The following is an 18750-nucleotide window of genomic DNA, read 5'->3' on the forward strand; positions in this document are numbered from 1 at the left end:
GAATAGATCACAGGTTTTCCTGAAAATTGTACGATCTTCAGCCGATCTCCACGTATTTCATTTTCATCCAAGGAACAGGCCCTGCCTCCTCCGGAGGGATTGTAGGAACTCAAAAGAATCTCGGCCAACAAGAGGCCTGTGTTTTTAATATGCATTGCTCCCTAATGACAGGATGCCACCGTTTGGAAATAGAGAACCTGATACCAGGAATATTAAAGTTAAAATGTCCATCAACTGATAAACGGATAAACATGCTCTATCCACATAATGGAATATTAGTCACAAGAAAGAGTTAAGCACTGATGCATGCTACAACACAGATGAACCTTCAAAACATTACGTTAAGTGAAAGCAGCCAGACACAAAAGGTCACATATTATTTTATTTATAAGAAATGCCCAGAATAGGCAAATCTATAGACACAGAAAGCAGACTGATAATTGCCAGAGGCTGGAGGTGAGGTGTGTGGCTTTGGGTTTGACTATTAACAGGCATGGAGTTTCTTCTTAATGCGTTGCAAATGTCTTAGAATTAGTGATGATGGTTGCAGAACATTGTCAGTATACGGAAAATCATTTAATTGTATATTTAAACATAATTGAGTGATGAATTTTAGATTATGTGAATTGTCTCAATGAAAGAAGTTAAAAAAACAAACACTTGAGTGCTTATTCTGTATAAAGTACCTTCACTGAATTGCATTATCTCTGTGACCCTCTCAACCTGAGGTTGTCATTCAGACCATCCCTATGAGTCACGTTAATGTAGCACTTTTATTTATTTCAAAAAATTTTTTAATATTTATTTTTGACAGAGAAAGAGAGACAGAGCATGAGCGGAGGAGGGGCAGAGAGAGAGGGACACAGAATCTGAAACAGGCTCCAGGCTCTGAGCTATCAGCACAGAGCCCAACACTGGGCTCGAACTCACAGACCGCAAGATCATGACCTGAGCAGAAGTCGGATGCTCAACTGACTGAGCCACCCAGGTGCCCCTATTTATTTATTTTTTTAAGTTTATTTATTTTGAGAGAGACAGAGACAGTGTGAGCAGGGAGGAGAGAGAGGGGGAGAAAGAGGGAGACACAGAATCCGAAGCAGGCTTCAGGCTCTGAGCTATCAGCACAGAGCCTGATGCGGGGCCCAAACCCACAAACCGTGAGGTCATGACCTGAGCTGAAGTGGGACACTTAACTGACTGAGCCACCCAGGTGCCCCCAGATTTTAAGTAATCTCTACACCCAACATGGGGCTCAAACTCACAACCCCATGATCAAGAATCACATGCTCTACTGAGCCAGCCAGGCACCTACAGAAACCTTTTCTGTAGGCTGAAGGCTCTACAGAACCTTTTCATCTTTTTTCATCTGTCCTCCAGCACAGAGCTTTGCACTTAGTAAATGCTACTTTGAGGTTTGTTAAATAAAGATGTAATGGGACACTATAAAATGGACATTTGCCTTGTGGGGTGGCAGGGATGTGGCCAGTTTTCCCATTCTCTGGTCAAAATTCAACTCTCTCTCTAAAAACTAAAACTGGCTCACTAATGTGGAAACAACCCACTAGCCCTGCAGCATATTCCACCCTACAACAAAGGTAGTTTCCCTAACAATTTATTTTTCATTTATTCAATCAATTTTATTTTCAAATTATACCTTAAAATGGCAATTGGTAATTGAGACTTAGTAACTTGGGATTTTTTTGTTGTTGTTGCTTGGTGAGTTCTTTCTAAGGTAAACGTTTCAGTATTTGTGCTACAACATTATGATGCCTGTATTAAGAACAGCACAAAACTGGGGCGCCTGGGTGGCGCAGTCGGTTAAGCCTCCGACTTCAGCCAGGTCACGATCTCGCGGTCCGTGAGTTCGAGCCCCGCGTCAGGCTCTGGGCCGATGGCTCGGAGCCTGGAGCCTGTTTCCGATTCTGTGTCTCCCTCTCTCTCTGCCCCTCCCCCGTTCATGCTCTGTCTCTCTCTGTCCCAAAAATAAATAAAAAAACGTTGAAAAAAAAAATTTTTAAGAACAGCACAAAACTTAAAAACTTTCACAATGGGGTCAAGGTGCATGAGCCAGAAGCTGATACTCTGAAACAAAATGGCAGGCAGATAATCACAGGTTATCAATTGGATGCTGGGGTCCAATCTCTAATTACTAAAAGCCAGCACAGAGTCATCAAGAACACATGATGACAAAAGTAACTTACTGTTATCTTTTTTTAGTAAAAAGACTAATTGCCTATTATTAGCTGCCTATTATACCCTGTAATATCTTTTCTTACATTTTTGGTTGCAAACTCTTTGATTGCTTCCTACATAACAACTGTGTAATTCCATTTTTATTGAAAGAGAACTGAAAGTCTAATCTTTCCTTAAGCAAGATTGATAGAAATCTGCTTTGTATAATTGAGAGTTGACAGAAGATTTTTTTTCAACTTCAAATCATATTTTATTATTGGAAAATCATTTACATTTTTAGGTTTCTTGTCAAATAATTTATTTTTTAAAAAATCTCAAAACATGTTCTAGTACATTCAGTAACAAAGATCTACCAGTGTTACACATATTAAGAAAACCTGTATCATGTTTCTAGTTGGAATAACTAAAATCTATATGCCTGTGCTTAATGGAGCTCTTAACTTACTTAAGTACAAAGATATAAAAACTGAGTTTGAAAACTTCAAACAATTTTAAGACAGACTTAATTTTTCATGATTTTCCCAAAGCCAGTCATGATATTTGTTTAACTTATGGTCTTCAGGGTGCACCTGGAAGAAATACAACACATTGGGAGACAGAAGTTAGTCAGAAATACATTTTTAAAATGGGCCTTTCAAAGGTACAGTAGGGAAACAATACCTTATTGTAATATTCCTGCAAATTAAAACCTTTAACCTAATTAGATTCATGAGTACTTAAAACTCTATCTTACATTAAGGCAATCCTTCACAAAGTACTTTCCAATTTAGTACTGATCTTTAACATGACCTAGCACGTGGGCTGGTGACAACATGAGTCAAGTATTAATATGCCATTTTTCAGAAGAAGGTTATAGACCCTGAGAGTTATCACAATAAATGGAGGAGCAGGGATGGGCTTAGCCAGATCTACTGGCTGAATGCTTCAGGGTGAGTCACAGACTAAGAGGGCAGTGTACCAGGCCACCTGGCAGTACCCACCGGCTGCCAGGACACCCGCTGGATGTCTGTGGACAGGGGACACTCATTTGAATGGGTAGCTGAAGTAGGGCCCAGTTACTGTAAAAGCAGTCTGGGACCACTAGGAGAAACCCCCACAAGCATATATTCCAAGTCCAAACCTGCCTGCTTTCCTTCAGTGGTGTCATTTTTGAAGGCTAATATGACTATGACAGGAGGAGAACCACATCAGGCTTAGAGACCACACATGAATAGGAATGACATTACAGGGCCAGAAGTGATAAACTGCTGGAGGTCAGTCAGAGGCCACACCAAGGAGTCTTTATGGAGGTGGGAGTGTCTACGGATCCTCTCCCTTCTGCCAACAGCCCCATGCCATCACTGCCCCTCAAGCCTGGAACAAAACTAGTTGTGATGATGGCAGCACACGTGCCCAAGAAACAGTTTTGGCTATTGGATGGGTGTATTTTGCCTCAGAGACAAAATGTGCTGGAGATGTTATGGCTGGGGGTGGGCCTCACCTGCTTCCACTCATTGACGCAAAAAATTCGGTAAGAGTCATTGCCATATTTGCCAATCCCGTGAAGCTCAATTGGGTACCTCCACTGCTTTGTCAGATATTCATCTGCAAAGATAAAACCTCACTTATCAGGTCAGCTTCTAGAAAAGATACTTTCCCCAAATATGTGGTGATGCAGAGCTGGATGGTGAGAAGGGCAGGAAGGGACAGCAAAGAGTCTTTCCTAACAACCCCAGTTCTGATGGCTCTTTCTTCTGAATTCCCACAACACCCCTGTCTAAACCTCTCACCTGCCACTTAGTAACCATTGTGATTTTGTGCTGTGCTAACTAGACAAAGGTAAAGTCCCTGAGGTCAACAGGGCCTTCTGCTTTGCCGACTTCTTCATCCTTCCTAGATGGCCTGCCCCAGTGCTGAGCAAAGATTTACTGCTTGGGTCAGTGGGAGACTGTGGTTTGGGGCAAGTGGATTGTTTTCACATGCTCTTAGCCCTTGAGCTGAATGACCTCTATTAATATAGCATCCTAGAACATTAAAGTTTAAGGTTTGACTCTCTTAAATAGGCATAGTTTATGTTCTTTCCTTTGGGTATATGGGAAAGTACCTGAGAACTTGATAATGGTTTTTGCTCGAAGATCATAGAGACCAAGAGGTTTAAGAAGTTCTGACACATCTCTCCAGTCTGCGGTTCTTGCTACCTCAGCGGAAGGGTACTTCTCTAGAAACTCCCAGAGCACAGGGATTGCCATTTTACCTGGGAAGTAAAAGTAACTGTGATTACAAGCCTCCTGATGGGTTGTTTTTAAGTTCAGGTACTTCCTCTCTAGAAATCTCATACAGAGGGGTTTTTGTTTTGTTTTGTTTTGTTTTCCTTTTTAAATCCCTGATGAGAAGCCATTACTTGAACTGGTAACCACCTTCAGAGTCAATAACCAATACTCCTGACAATTTGGCTAAGAGTTAAAAAAAAATTTTTTTTTTTTAACATTTATTTATTTTGAGACAGAGAGACAGAGCATGTACGGGAGAGGGTCAGAGAGAGGGAGACACAGAATCTGAAGCAGGCTCCAGGCTCTGAGCTGTCAGCACAGAGCTGGATGCAGGGCTAGAATTCACAAACCGCGAGATCATGACCTGAGCCGAAGTTGACCGCTCAATCGACTAAGCCATCCAGGCGCCCTGATTTGGCTAAGAGTTTAAATCATGCTGATACCTGGCCTTGCATGATATTAATTTTCTTTTTTTTTTTTTTAATTTTTTTTTGAATGCTTATTTATTTTTGAGAGAGAGAGACAGAGACAGAGCATGAGTGGGGGAGGGGCAGAGAGAAAGAGAGACACAGAATCTGAAGCAGGCTCTAGACTCTGAGCTGTCAGCACAGTGCCTGATGCGGGGCTTGAACTCACAAGCCGTGAGATCATGACCTGAGCTGAAGTCGGACACTCAACCAACTGAGCCACCCAGGCGCCCTGCATGATATTAGTTTTCAAATAATCCAGTCATCAGATAACTAGTATAAAAGCATACAGAACACAAAGTGCCAATGACATTAAAGAAAGCATTCAATGAAAAACAAATGCTTTTACACATGACAGAGGGTGGAAGAATGTTAAGTAACTGATTTTCACTATGACCAAAACTAGTTTGGAAGTAGAAAATAAATGACAATCTATCTGTTCCTTAGTGCCAAAAAGGCTTTGGCTGTCATCTAGTCTAACTTCCTCATAGCTGAAGAGCTGCAGGGCTGCAAGAAGTCCTTGCCTGAGGTCACACAGACTCAAAGTTCAACTTGAACCCAGGGCTCCTAATCAATCCAGTGTTCTTTCTCCTCATCGCACTGTCTCTAAGATAAAGATTAAAATAATCCACAAACCTGAGGTCCGATTGAGAAATATAGTAGCGATGAGGAGCTTCCATGGATCATGGAAAAGTGTTTCTTGGACGAGGTTAAAAGGTGACCGAGGAGGTGTCCACTTCTTAAAGGCTTTGCGTCGTGGGGGGCTAAGGGCTAAACAAACACACTGCATCAGAGCTGAACATCTGAAACAGACTTAAGATCGGATTTTCTGATTGGGAAAGGGATACCTTCTTTGTTATATTTGCTGGAAAAATATAGGCTTGTTTTCCTTTTTTCTATTTGTGTCCGTGGAATGGTATCTTCTGAAAAGGAAGGGTGAACATTGTTTATAGAAGCTATGGCTTAGGCTAAAGAAATACTCAGGGGTACAAATAACAATAACACACTACTATTATAAAGCATTTAGTACGTGCCAGGTACTGTTCTAAGCAAAGCACTTTACAAAAATTAACCAATTTAATACTATGGACCTACAAGCTAGGTACTATTTACTTTTACCTTACAAATAAGGAAACGGAGGTACAGAGAAACTAAGTAAACTGCTCAGGGTCACACAGCTAGTGACAGAGTTGAAATTCAAATCTAGGCAGTCTGGCTCCTGAGTCCATAACTTTGACCACTGTGTTACACTAGTATTCTAAGACATGCTCAGAGTTCTTAGTACTGAAAAATTAGAATATGGAATATTTTAAATTAGGACATACTTGTACAATGTGGTCATTAAACCATTTTGAGACTATATCATGAATAGCTTCCCCCATGTTCTTAACTTTTAAATAAAAACACAATATTCTACATATGATCCCAATTTAATAAAAAAAGAAAAAAAAAGATTAGAATGTAAAAAACCAAACCGGTATAATGGTTATTGCTAATTGTTCTTTTCTCCTTTAATTTTCTATATTTTCCAAAATTTCTGTGGTGAACACTTTACGCTTAAAGAAAGGACCCAGACAAAACAGAACCTGCCGAAAAACCTGATTTGGACCTTGGAATACTGACCACTGTCTACTGGGAAGCTCAGTTAATTTAAGAAAGACCATTTGACCAGCATTATTGGGCTTCCCAAGTTTTTAAAATCATCACATTTAATACTCTCCATAAGGTTACCCTCTAAATTTGAATGTCTGTTAATAATATCTTGCTATTTGTATAGCGTGAGCCATCTTTTTCACTTCTCCTTTTACTTTGTAATATTCTTGATGTGAAACACAGGACTGGTGAGGATTATTACCTCCATTTTATAGATAAACAAACTAAGGCTTAGAAATTAAACAACCATCCTGGGGTGTCTGGTTGGCTCAGTCAGGAAGAGCATGAGACTCTTGATCTCAGGGTCATGAGTTTTTGAGCTTCACTTTGGGCACAGAAATTACTTTTTTAAATGTTTATTTTTGAGAGAGAGAGAGAGAGAGAGAGATAGGCAGACAGTGCACAAGGAGGGGAGGGCCAAAAGAGAGGGAGACACAGAATCAAGAGCAGGCTCTAGGCTGATAGCACAGAGCCCACACAGGGCTCTAAGCAATGAACCATGAGATCATGACCTGAGTGGAAGTTGGACGCTTAACTGACTGAGCCACCCAGGTACCTAGGGCATAGAGATTACTTAATAAAAAAGTTAAAAAAATAAAATAAAACAGCCATCCCAAAATGAGAATGGGATCGACTATAGATTGGGATAGGTATCCAGCTCTCAAGATAATTAGCTGTTTTTTGCTATTCTATTTTGAATAGGCAAAGCCTAATATAAAGTCAAAAAAGAGAACAAAGGAAACTGCTCTTATCAGTTCCATTTCTTTTGTGGGCTCTTACAAATAATTATTAACTAGCCTCTTTTATTATTAGGAGACTGAAGCTCAGTTTACCTGGCAATTTCCAACTAAGCCAATGGGAAAGTCTTTACTATTCCATTGGACACCTCTTAAACTAAGGCTACTTCACCTGGTGTTGAGAACTAGACTTCTTTACAAATAGGATACTTCCATTTTGGTCACAAAAGGATGTTTTTCATATTTTATTTACCCATTATACTAGCAATAAAGCTACATAAACCTTAAGATTCTAAGAAGCTTGAAGTCTTTAAAGGACAGGCTTGTCCTACGTATATATGAAGCACAAGGTATATATATAGAAGCACTTCCTAGGTATATATGGTTCAGCTTCTATTAAAGATAAAGGAATTCCAGGCACAGCAAAGACATAAAACCATGAGTAGGGCTGAGAACAGGTATCAAGTCTAACCCCGTTCCACCATTTGTCCAGGCTGTCTCCCCATAGGACTTTAAGTAAAATTCTTCTTCTTTAAAGGAGTTATTCATTATGCCATAATGGCATAATGAATATATAATACAGGGCTATTCAAAAGGTCTTCTTTTTATTTCTTATTCACTGAGGTATTATAAAGGCAAAACTACTAAGCTCTGAACTCTGTATTAAGAGCATATTACAAATAATAGATGAACTATGTGATTACAGTTTTGAATTATTTAGAGCTCTAAAGCATTTTAGAGAAGCATTACATTATAATAGAAGATAAAAATGACTATGATATGTACAAAATGAAATTGGAAGTCACACATCAGTGATAAGTAACAGAAGGGGTGCAAAAGAGTAGACACTGACTATTCACAACCAGTTTATGCACATCAAGATTCTTCCCCAAACCTTTTCTCAAGTGGAGCTTTTTTATTTTCCCTAAAGTTGTAATATTATTGGCTGGAAAGAAGATGGGAAGAAGGGAATGCACTGTCGGGGAGAGTCCCTGCTGTTGAACCAGGGAGAGATGGTAGCAGCTGTTAATGGCACAATTCTCCTTTGCTGGGGGTATCAAGGCAGTAGCCAGCCAGTTCCCTCTATGCCATGGGTTTGAAGATTGGTTAACAGAGGTACTAGGAACAACTGGTAGGACATATCTGATATTTGGCCCTATTTCTTCATTCTATTCCCACATCCTAACTGGGTACCGGCATGAAATATACTGTCTGGGAGTATAAACTCATCACATGTTTACCAGCTGCTTCAGCGCTCTGAATACCTTGACATATTTTCACAGAAATAGAGTCTTTCTCCGTTTGTGAGCAGTTGTCATCCATTTCAGAGCCACATTTTAAAATGTCAGCATGCAAATGTTCCTTCCTTTCCCCAGCTTCTACTTTTGTTCTTATTTCCTCAGATTCTAAAAAGGTTTCCTCACACTTCTTGCTGTGTTCTGCTTCTTCGGTTGAACATAATTTGTTTATGATGCTAGGAGTTATTTGTTCAAAACAAAAGTTTGATCCTGAACTCAGTGATTTTTCTTTTACAATTCTCTTTTCTTCATTGGTTACACTGAGGGTCTTGTTGCTTGCTCCAGCATCAGAAATGGAGAAAGTTTTATCAAGCTGACTTCTTTGCTCAACAGGTTCACTTTCAGCATCTGCCTTATTATATTCAGATTCTCTTTTCCTATTACTTTGAGTAGACTCGGGAAGACCCTTCTGGCACCCTGTTTTAGTTTTCTTAATTTGAATTCCTTTTAAAATAGTCACCTTTCGTTTGGACTTTCTAACCTTTCTGGAGTCAACATCATTAACACCCTCATCTTCTTTAAAGTTAGATGGTCCTCTGCTATTTTGCGATTCCAAAGTACCACTTGGCAGGGGAAAGACACCTTTTCTCCACCAGCTTCGTGTCCTGAGGTTCCAGTTTGAATTTCTCCTTTCATTTTGCATTTGGGATGTCAGAGGCGCTATGTTGTTATCTTTATGTCTGGCCTTGATGCCCCTTTTAGAAGGTACAGTAAAATCAAAATCTTCTGGTGTAAGAGAAGTCTCTCCATTTTTGTGAAGATATTTAGCAAGTGAACTTTTGGATCTGAACTTCAGTCCTTGTGGGCTAGAAAATGATATTAAAGAAAACTTATTGGTAGTAAATAAAAGTGAGTTTTACAAAGAATTGGACCACATTTCAGATTTTTAGTTAATAATTTCCAAATGTTGCTATGGGTATTTGTCATTGAAAATTTAAAAAGCACGGGGTGCCCGGGTGGCTCAGTTTGCTAAGCGTCCAACTTTTGATTTCAGCTCAGGTCATGATCAAGCCCCACGCTGGGCGTGGAGCCTGCTTAAGATTCTCTCTCTCCTTCTTCCCCTCCCCCACTTGCATGTACTCTTTCTCTCTCTGCCATGGGTATTTGTCATTTAAAATTTAAAAAAAGTGATAAAGTGGTACTTCTAAATAGTTTTCTCTATGATAGTATAATTTTATAAATATTTACAAACTTACAAATTTAAAGGCACCCATTTGAAGTAGAAGTATGTAGTACGTACTTGTTCCCAAATCACTTGATATAACTAACCTGTGACACTCAAAGAACAGAATCCATAATGGCTGTTATGATAAAAATAGAAAAAAGCCAAGTTCTTGTTATGCTTTCCTGCTACCTATCTAGATAAAATGATTTGGCTGTGCTATCGGTACATTGTATGCTCACCTGATAAAATATACATCATATCTTCCTGCTGTTTTCCCTGATAACCTTTGCTTCACAACTCTTTCCCATCCGCATGGGACAGACTTATGGCATTCTGTCATTGTACTACCACCAATCTGACTGGAAGCAATGGATTCTTGCAGCAGGGGATTCCACTCACTGCTGTTTTTTATCACCATTTGCTTTTCATCTTCTCCCACTCTTTCCAATTCCAGAGTAACATCTTTCTTACTAAACAAACAAACAAAAAACAAAAACAAAGTACAGGTGATTGGCTTACTTAAAATTTATTTTCCTCTGCTTATTCAATTTCAATCCATGACAGAGCAGGAACCATATGGACTATTTAGATTATAGGAGAGATTAAAATCAGTATGGACCAGTCTTATGCTATGTGATTATCTCTCTGTCCTGCAACATGGGTTAAAAACGATTGAAAATCTCTGTATAATCTATAGAGGTATCTAACCCAGATTGTTTTCTACAAATAGGGAAACTAAGCAAGAGTTAGTAACTAGAATTAGAACCAAGTTCTTCTGAAATATTTTGGGGTTAATAATTTTGGGGGTTTGGGTGGGTCTTAAGAAATTATATAGTTCACATTTTAGGAATAAGGAAACTGAAGCCTGATGAAAACAGCACAAACTTTAAAGTCAGTGAACTGGGTTCAAATCGCAGCTCTTGCGATTTACCAGCTATGCGTCCAAGAGCAAGTTACTTAACCTCTTAAAGTCTCCTTTCTTCACCTGTAAAAAGGAGGTAATACTTTCTTAAAGGTAGTTCTGGGGATTAAATTTTGAAAAAAACAAATCAGTAGATAAATCATCCTAACCCCGTATCTCACATATACAAGTACTGTACTCGAAACAAGACTGTGGCTTCCTCTGGAACTTCCTATAGGACTTCCATTTTGGGGTCAGCGGCGCTGGCTGCTTAACGTGACATCTCCTACAAGGTTTTCCTGGGACCCTGCAACCCAAGCAGATCTCTCCTTGTTCCCCTTGCACAAAACCTCCCTGCTCCTTCCACCTCCCTCGTCATTTCGGGTAACGAAGTAGGGAGCACTCTAGGGCTGAACCTCACAGAGAATATCTGAGCCACAGCCATTGCTCCGAGTAAACTAACCCTGTGGGTCTCGAGCTCTGTCGATCCTAGGTTAGAAAGGACCACCAGCCTTCTATCCACCCCAACCCGCTCCCCTTTTATAGTTGGTGAAAATGAGTCCCGAAAGGGGACAATGACTTGCCGGAGGTCACTGGGCCGGTCTGGGTCTAGGCGCTCACTGGAAGTGACCGAGCGGGCAGCTCCGTAGTCCCGCAGGCTCGGACTCTCCATCCTAGCCGTGCCCTTCAAGGGGTCTCCGGCGGCAGCAACTGGCCAAGAGGGTACGACAACCAAGGAGTGGAGCAGAATAAGATTCGAAAGCTTCTTCAGCTCGCAGAGCAAAGCTGAAACCAAAGCCGAAGAGAGTGAATGTCCGTCAGATCCCACCGCAGCTCCCTCAACTCCCCCTCAGCCACAGGCGCCATTTCCACGGCTCAGCCAATCAAATCCTTCGTCGAGGAAGACGTACCGCCTTCCGCGCGTTCGGACCAGTAGAGCGAGCGCTAGTCGCGCAGACACCTTTTAGGCCCCGTTCCATCTACGCTTTTGCTTCTTTCTTAAGCCTTTCCATTTAGATCTGCGCACTTGGAACTCAGCCGCGCGCACGAGGCTCACTGCGCATGTGTGTTGCCAGGGGTAGCGCAGTAACGAAAGCCGTTAGGGGAATAGGGCCTGTTACTGAGGCGGGAGGAGGGGCTTGAGGCGTGAGGGAAACCGCGATGAGGGCCGTGTTGACGTGGAGAGATAAAGCCGAGCATTGGTGAGGAGCGGGGCGGTCCGGGAGGAGCGGGAGGCCGATCCCTGGCGGGGGTGCGGGAACCGTTGCGGGAACCCCCGTGGTTGCCAAGGGCAACGGGCCTGCGGCCTGGGCTGAAGGCACTGAACCCCGGGTCTGCGCGACTGCAGGGTTGCCCTCCCACCCCTTTGCGGATGGAGAAACTGAGGCCTGGCGCGGGAGCAAGGGGGTGTACCACGCGTGAGGTAGTGGCCTGTCGAGGCCGTTTTACACAGACAGAATCAATGTCTGGCCCTGTCCAAGTCCGTTCTGGGTTCAGCTTACACCCACGGCAGTGTTTCTCGAACGTCACGATCTTTGCCACATCCACATGTTACCCATACTCTTGTTTCCTTGGCGTTTTTTCTCTAAATTGTCTCACTTACTTTCACTCAAATATGATTTTACAAGGAAACTATTGATCCGTATTCGAAAATCAGTACCACTTGCTTTGAGATAACTGTGAAACTTAAAGCAGCGAGAAACAAAACGGTATTATTAAGTTGTAGCTGGATACTGGCAACTAGGAAGCCTTTAAGCCCCTGGTCTATAGTCTGGAAAACTGGAAGGAAATTTATCCAGCGCCGTCAGAGAGGTGCTGGAGATGAATAGCGATAGCGTCAAACCAAGGCTTTCTCCTGTGCTTAATTAGAAGGCTTGAAAGAGAATCACCAGAGAATGACTTTCTCGCCTTAGGAGCGGATGTTAATGTTCTATTCCATTTTTATCATCGAAATCCATCATACAATGAAACATTTTGGGAAATGCTGACTTACTGGATCGTTCTCCTCAGCCTGACTTTAAAAATCTTCCTAGATGGTCTTTTCAAGCTTCATTGTGCAGCCTTTGTTTTGGCCACTGGAACAGGGCCCTTGCCATTCCCTCTCTGTCTTTGCTTAGTCTCTTCTGTGTGAAGCTAGCATGCCTTCTTTTCTCATTTCCTCACACTGAAATTCGGAACATTCTGTAAGGCTCCCTTCAGAGACGGTTTCTCCCTCTTCTGTATTCTGCACTAGTAATAGCTAACGCTTACTATGTGCCAGGCACTGGCTGAGAATTATGTCTTTTATCTCAGTCATTTCACAACATTCCTCTGAGGTAGGTACTGTAATTACCTCTGTTTTACATGAAACTGAAGCACAGAGAGGGTCATTAATTTGCCAAGGTCACACAGTGAATGAGTGGTGGGGCCAGCTTTTTTCCTCACTCCAGAGCCAGTGCTGTTTGTTAGCTACTACATTAATTTTCTTCATGTTACAGAGACTGCAAACTCAAATGCCTGCAGGAGTCAGGCAGGCAGTATCATGGGAGGTGTTTATTTGCATCTTAAACTCACAGAATTGCCTGTCTGTCTTAGGAGGATTCTGCTTTTCTACACCCCATTTCTCTTGAAACAGATAGCCTTTGCAGTATATCTTTCACTTCTTTTAATAGAAAATTGAGCTTAAAAAATTCTTTTTACTTTTTTCTTATAAAGCTGCTGAAAACTAGCAACTGAACATTTGGCTTTGAGGTCAGGGAGTAAGAGGGAATGGCAAGGAGTGTGGCAAACTAGAGATCTCATGCTCTGCCTAAAAGGGGCAGCTGCTGCTCAGCTCCTGCCAATTACTCCCCTGCAGGAATTTGGCCTCGAGTGCTCAGATCTTCCTGTTTCCACCAGAAGCTACGGATTTTTATGTGAAATGCCCTAATTTTTAAGTGTTGGCAACTAATTTAAAAAAACTGAAATAAAACACCATGTGAGCCAAACAAAACAGTTGCTGGCCAAATACAGCCTGATTTGCTCCCAGTTTTCAACCCCAGGCATAGATTTTGTTCATTACTCTCTTGTGGTACTTAGAATCTGTCTAGTATGAGAGTTATTTGTGAATCCGTTATCCCAGAAGTCTATAAACCCTTCAGAAGCAATGGCTACTTTTTATTCATTTCAAAGGCATATTCCAGATTAGACAAATCAGTGGTTGGTGTGACTATTTGATGGATATATGTACTCATGAATTAATGAATGAGTGAAAGAATGATGAATGAAGGTTGGTTATTTGGGTTTTGACCCATTACAGCTTTGAAAACAACTGTTTAGAATAGGCAGTGTAGGGGTTCTATAGACCAGCGATCTTGGTGGCAGCAACATATGCCAGCTGGTAGCCCAGAATAAGACAAAGCAAAACAAAAACTATTTAAAAAAATAGGTAGTAGATCTAAGAGATCCCAAATATCTGAGATTAGTCCTCCACAACTGAACCAGCCACTGTCTCCTGGTCTGCTGTTTTGCTTCCAGTCTAACCTTCCCATGGCAGGAGGATTTCTCTTTTTTGAGTCCTGCTGCTGTGATCCATTATTCTACTTTGCATAATCCTAGATTGACTCCCATTTCCCTTCTGAATCAGATTGTGCATTTAACTAGGTGGTCCTGTTACCATCCCTCCTCCCCCACTGCTTGCTAACATTTAAATTTATGCTTTCCAGTTCAGCTGAAATCTCCATTTTTCTATCCAAAGCTCCTTCCTAGATGCTGTCTTATTCTCTGAACTCCCTCATTTTTTCCTTAAAACCACTGCTCCAGGTTTCCCTCAACCATGGTGACTTTTCTGGCTAGACTGCCTTATTCCAGTAAGGACAGCATCTGCTATTACCCTTCAGTCACACTAGCTCATATTTAGTGAGTACTTGCTATAGGCCAGACAGTGTTTGCACGCATTATTTTATTTAACCTCCACACAACCTATGAGGTTAGAATAATTACCCTATTTACAGGTGAAGAACCTGAGACTTAAAGTAACATAATTTGTCTAAGATTCCAAGCAGGTAAGTTGGGGTGGGTCAGGTTGGGCAGGATTTGGAGAGGCACCTTGACCTTGGGACTTCATTTACAGTGGGGTGGGCACAAAGTTGGCAGAGGACAATTTGCAGGACTTGCTCTCTGTCTCTCTGCAATGTAATTTGATAATGTATCTTTCTCATAAAAGGTGGCAGATGTGTAGAGAGAGCCATCCTGTAGTGTAATAAACTCTGCATACTGGTGACTTCTCCAACCCTGGGAGTGTTCAGAGGCTGGATGGCCATCCATAGGGAATTCTTGCCTTGGTGGGGGAGTTGGACTACATGACAAGTTCTAGGGTCTTTCCCAATTCTGAATTTCTGTGCTCTTGTCAACCCTGAAAATAAAACAGCCAGTTATTTTGCCAGCAAAGTGGGTTTATTCAGGAGTAGGAGAGCAGTTGCAAGCAGGACAGCAATTGGGACAAGCAAGCTATGGTGAACCATAGGTAAGTCCAGAAAACAGAGGAGCACTCTTTTATAGAGGAAAAAGGGGAATTGGGAGGGGCTGTTATAAACAAAAAGTCCATTAAACTGGGAGCTCAAAGTGTAGTGGCTTTTTATTGGCTGAGTTGTGACAGTCTCTCATTGGCTGGGCTGTTGCTGGGCAAGGAGAAAAATCTTCCTTCATCTAGGGTGGTGATGAGGCATAAGCTTCTTCCTGTTGAGTCTTCAAAGGGCTGCAATAAAGGTACACCATGAGAGCTCCCCCTTCTGGCCTCCTAGCTCCATTTTAAATGAGGTTTCCTTTATTTGGTTTCATAGTCTCATGATGTAATTAAAGTCTGAAGGGTTCAAGATAAAACATTGTCAGGTTGTTGGTTATATTCATTTTGTGTCTAGGACCATGCCATGCACCAAAGGCCCATAAATGTCTAAAACGGGGTCCTTGCCCTTAAACTGCAGGGGACTATAATTGACTGTAATTAAGGGGACAAGATAGTATTTGAAACAGTGTAAAATATAGACGATTATGTAATTCAGAGCTATGATAAATTATACAGATCCTAAGTACCTTAAGAGTTTAGATTGGGGTAAATTGAACATTATGTTGTACTTTAGGAAGGCAAAATTCAAGACGTTTATTTATTTTTTATTTATTTATTTTTAAATGTTTGATTTAAAAAAATTAAAAAAAATTTTTTAAATCTTTATTCTTGAGACAGAGAGAGAGAGACAGAGTGCGAGTAGGGGAGGAACAGAGAAAGAGGGAGACACAGAATCCAAAACAGGCGTCAGGCTCTGAGCTGTCAGCACAGAGCCTGATGTGGGGCTCGAATTCATGAACTGTGAGATCATGACCTGAGCCGAGGTCAGACGCTTAACCGACGGAGCCACCCAGGCGTGCCCCCCCCCCATTTTTTTAATGTTTAATTTTGAGAGAGAGAGAAAGTGTGAGCAGGGGAGGGGCAGAGAGAGGTGGAGACACAGAATCAGAAGCAGGCTCCAGGCTCCAAGCTGTCAGCACAGAGCCAGATGTGGGGCTTGAACTTCTGGACTTAGGAGATCATGATCTGAGCTAAAGTTGGACACTTAACTGACTGAGCCACCCAGGCGCCCCAAATTTCAAGACATTTAGAGAAAATGAATTTTCATATCTGAGAGGAAGACAGTTTAAGACTTGGCCCAAATCAGACACTCAAATGATTTTCTGAGAATTCAACCCCAAATGATCCTTATGAAGAAGATCCCCACAGGAACCACTTTAATGAGCTTACATTATCTACATTGCAGAAAGGGAGCCACAGGACCACGGATGACTGTAGAAGAGTGGTGCAGATCCTTTCCAAAATCTGGTACCTCATCACAGCAACCCACAGGTGTCAGGTGCTTGCACAAGGGTGGCCTGTGCACTCAGAGGTGGGATGGCAGCTCTCTTGCCTTGTGTTGTAGGTGAGGACTAAAGCTTGGACAGGGCATCAGTTCTAGCCCCAACTCCCTTCTGATTTTCATTTTACCACCCTGTTTCTCCTCAGTGTGATACATGCCAAGCACATTTCCCCATAGGTTCAGAGAAAGAAAGCCCAGGAAACAGTAAGGCCCAGATCTGTTACCAACTAATAGGAGGAAGCTGAAGAACTCAGTGTCTGTGTTTGCTTCTATCAAGAGGGATGCCTAACTGGAAAGGGTGTAATATTCATCAGCCAGCTGTTGAATATATGTGAAGAATTACTATTATTTTAAAAATTATTTTTATTAAAGGAGGCTGTTGTTGTCCACAGAGCCTATATAAAAATTTTTTTGGATTCTACATGTAATGCCTTTTTTCCCCCCATTGATAAAGCATGGAAACTGTTGCTATTATATTATCGACTGTGACATATGCTAATAATAATGAAAATAAGGGCCACAGATCACAGTGGTTAGATTTTGGGCTTTGGAGACAGACTGCCTGGGTTTGAATTCTGGTTCCACCTCCACTCAGTAGCAGTATATTTCCTGGCAAGTTATTTAGCTTCTCCGTCTTAATTTGTCTCATTTGTGAAATAGGTATAGGGTTGTGAGGGGTAAGTGAGCTGATACATGTAAAACATTTAAATTGTACTTGCACACATAGTAAATAAATGTACTTAATAAATGTTATCCACTGTTATTGTTAAAGTATTAAAGATAACAGAGATTTGTCATATTTGACAATAGTTCAAGTAGAAGGTAGAGAGTAGAAGGTAGTATAGCACAGACTCTACAGTCAGACCCAAGTTGAATTTCTAGCCCTGCCACTTGCTGGTCGTGTAATGTTGGGTGAGATAGTTGATTCCTCTGAGCTATGGTGTCCTCAACTACAAAACCGAGTAATAATTCTTACTTCATAGAATTGTGAGGATGAAATGAAATAATGCATTGGAAGAGCTCAGCACAGAGTATCTCTGCAAAATGCTCCAAGTACTCTTACCCGGGGTCTGTATTTCTAGATGACTTCAGGTATCAGGTGAATTTATCCCATGCTAAACCTTTGCAGTAGGCTGATTTGGCAGTGCTATCTAGCACATTTTTACTAGAGTCACCTGAACTAATGAAATCCCCTGCCGAGGGCATTCAAGAATCATTGCAATATGGCTCCAGCCTGTTGTTTTTCTAGCCTGATCTCCCCCTACTGCCTTACATATAGCCAAAGTTTCAGTCAAATTTGATTATTTAGATTATATGCTATTCCCCACCTTCATGTCTTTGCTTGTTCTGTTTTCTCTGCCTGAAATGCTGCACCCTCCAAATCTCCTCCTGCATGTCTCAAAAGCCCTATTTTTCTCACATACTTTTTTCTTCATGAAGCTTTTTCTCATCCTTTCTCCAAATCTTTTCTGCATCTTCCTCATTTGAATCCTGTAATATATGTTTTAATGTATCTCCTAAAACCTTTACACAGTATTATTCTGTAGTCATCTAATCTAAGAGGTCACTGATTGTAAAATACCGTTATTTTAAGTACCACTAAAAAACCAAAAAATGCTTCCAGTTAAGCTGACACATCATCAATTATAAGATACATAACCTCAGAGATTTTATTTTGAGAGAGATAGAGAACAAGCAGAGGAGGGATAGAGAGAGGGAGACAGAATCCCAAGCAGCCTTCGTTAAGTCAGTGCACAGCCTGATGCGGGGCTTGAACTCATGAACCTTGAGCTGAAATCAAGAGTCGGATGCTTAACCAACCAAGCCACCCAGGCACACCCTCCGCCCCCAACCTCAGAGATTTTAAAATGTGAAAAAAATGTATGCTTCAGAGTTGATGACATATGGTAGTTCTTTGTGAACGTGTCTGAGTCATATCTTCCCAGTGGATGGGATTTCTTTGAGGGCAGGGAGCGAATGTGATTTACTCATTTTGTATCAGTTACTATTGCCTAGCACCTAAAAGGCATTCATTAAATATCCAGTTGGTTGGAAATAATAATGATATTTTTATTTTATTTATTTTTTTAATGTTTTTATTTATTTTTGAGACAGAGAGAGACAGAGCGTGAGTGGGGGGGGGGGGGCAGAGAGAGAGGGAAACACAGAATCCGAAGCAGGCTCCAGGCTCTGAGCTGTCAGCACAGAGCCCAACGCGGGACC

The 18750-nt window shown here is 41.4% G+C and overlaps 2 protein-coding genes across 6 annotated transcripts in view; one reads left to right on the forward strand and one right to left on the reverse strand.

Annotated features, from left to right (window-relative positions):
- Positions 1-2405: 2405 nt before the first annotated feature.
- MBD4 (methyl-CpG binding domain 4, DNA glycosylase) lies at positions 2406-11658 on the reverse strand. Of its 3 annotated transcripts, XM_049641019.1 has the most exons (9): positions 11575-11658; positions 11244-11449; positions 10002-10228; positions 8541-9403; positions 5758-5832; positions 5546-5680; positions 4277-4426; positions 3674-3777; positions 2407-2762 (listed from the first exon to the last, which is right to left on the reverse strand). In XM_049641019.1, exons 2-9 carry the CDS (start codon positions 11334-11336, stop codon positions 2685-2687), a joined length of 1725 nt encoding a protein of 574 aa, XP_049496976.1. In that variant the 5' UTR covers positions 11337-11449; positions 11575-11658; the 3' UTR covers positions 2407-2684. The 3 variants fall into 3 exon arrangements, with proteins under 3 accessions (XP_049496978.1, XP_049496976.1, XP_049496977.1); XM_049641020.1 differs by lacking the exon at positions 11575-11658 and having other exon boundaries at positions 8565-9403; positions 11244-11552; XM_049641021.1 differs by lacking the exons at positions 8541-9403; positions 11244-11449; positions 11575-11658 and having other exon boundaries at positions 2406-2762; positions 10002-10120.
- A 70-nt stretch (positions 11659-11728) lies between these two features.
- Positions 11729-18750, forward strand: part of IFT122 (intraflagellar transport 122) — a 71960-nt gene continuing 64938 nt past the window's right edge. For all 3 annotated transcript variants that reach the window (XM_049641015.1, XM_049641016.1, XM_049641017.1), the window contains exon 1: positions 11729-11865. In XM_049641015.1, the coding sequence (XP_049496972.1) occupies positions 11825-11865 (41 nt within the window). In that variant the 5' untranslated portion in view covers positions 11729-11824. The remainder of the gene's footprint in view (positions 11866-18750) is intronic.

Source organism: Panthera uncia, chromosome A2 (assembly GCF_023721935.1).
Source record: "Panthera uncia isolate 11264 chromosome A2, Puncia_PCG_1.0, whole genome shotgun sequence".
Taxonomy (NCBI): domain Eukaryota; kingdom Metazoa; phylum Chordata; class Mammalia; order Carnivora; family Felidae; genus Panthera; species Panthera uncia.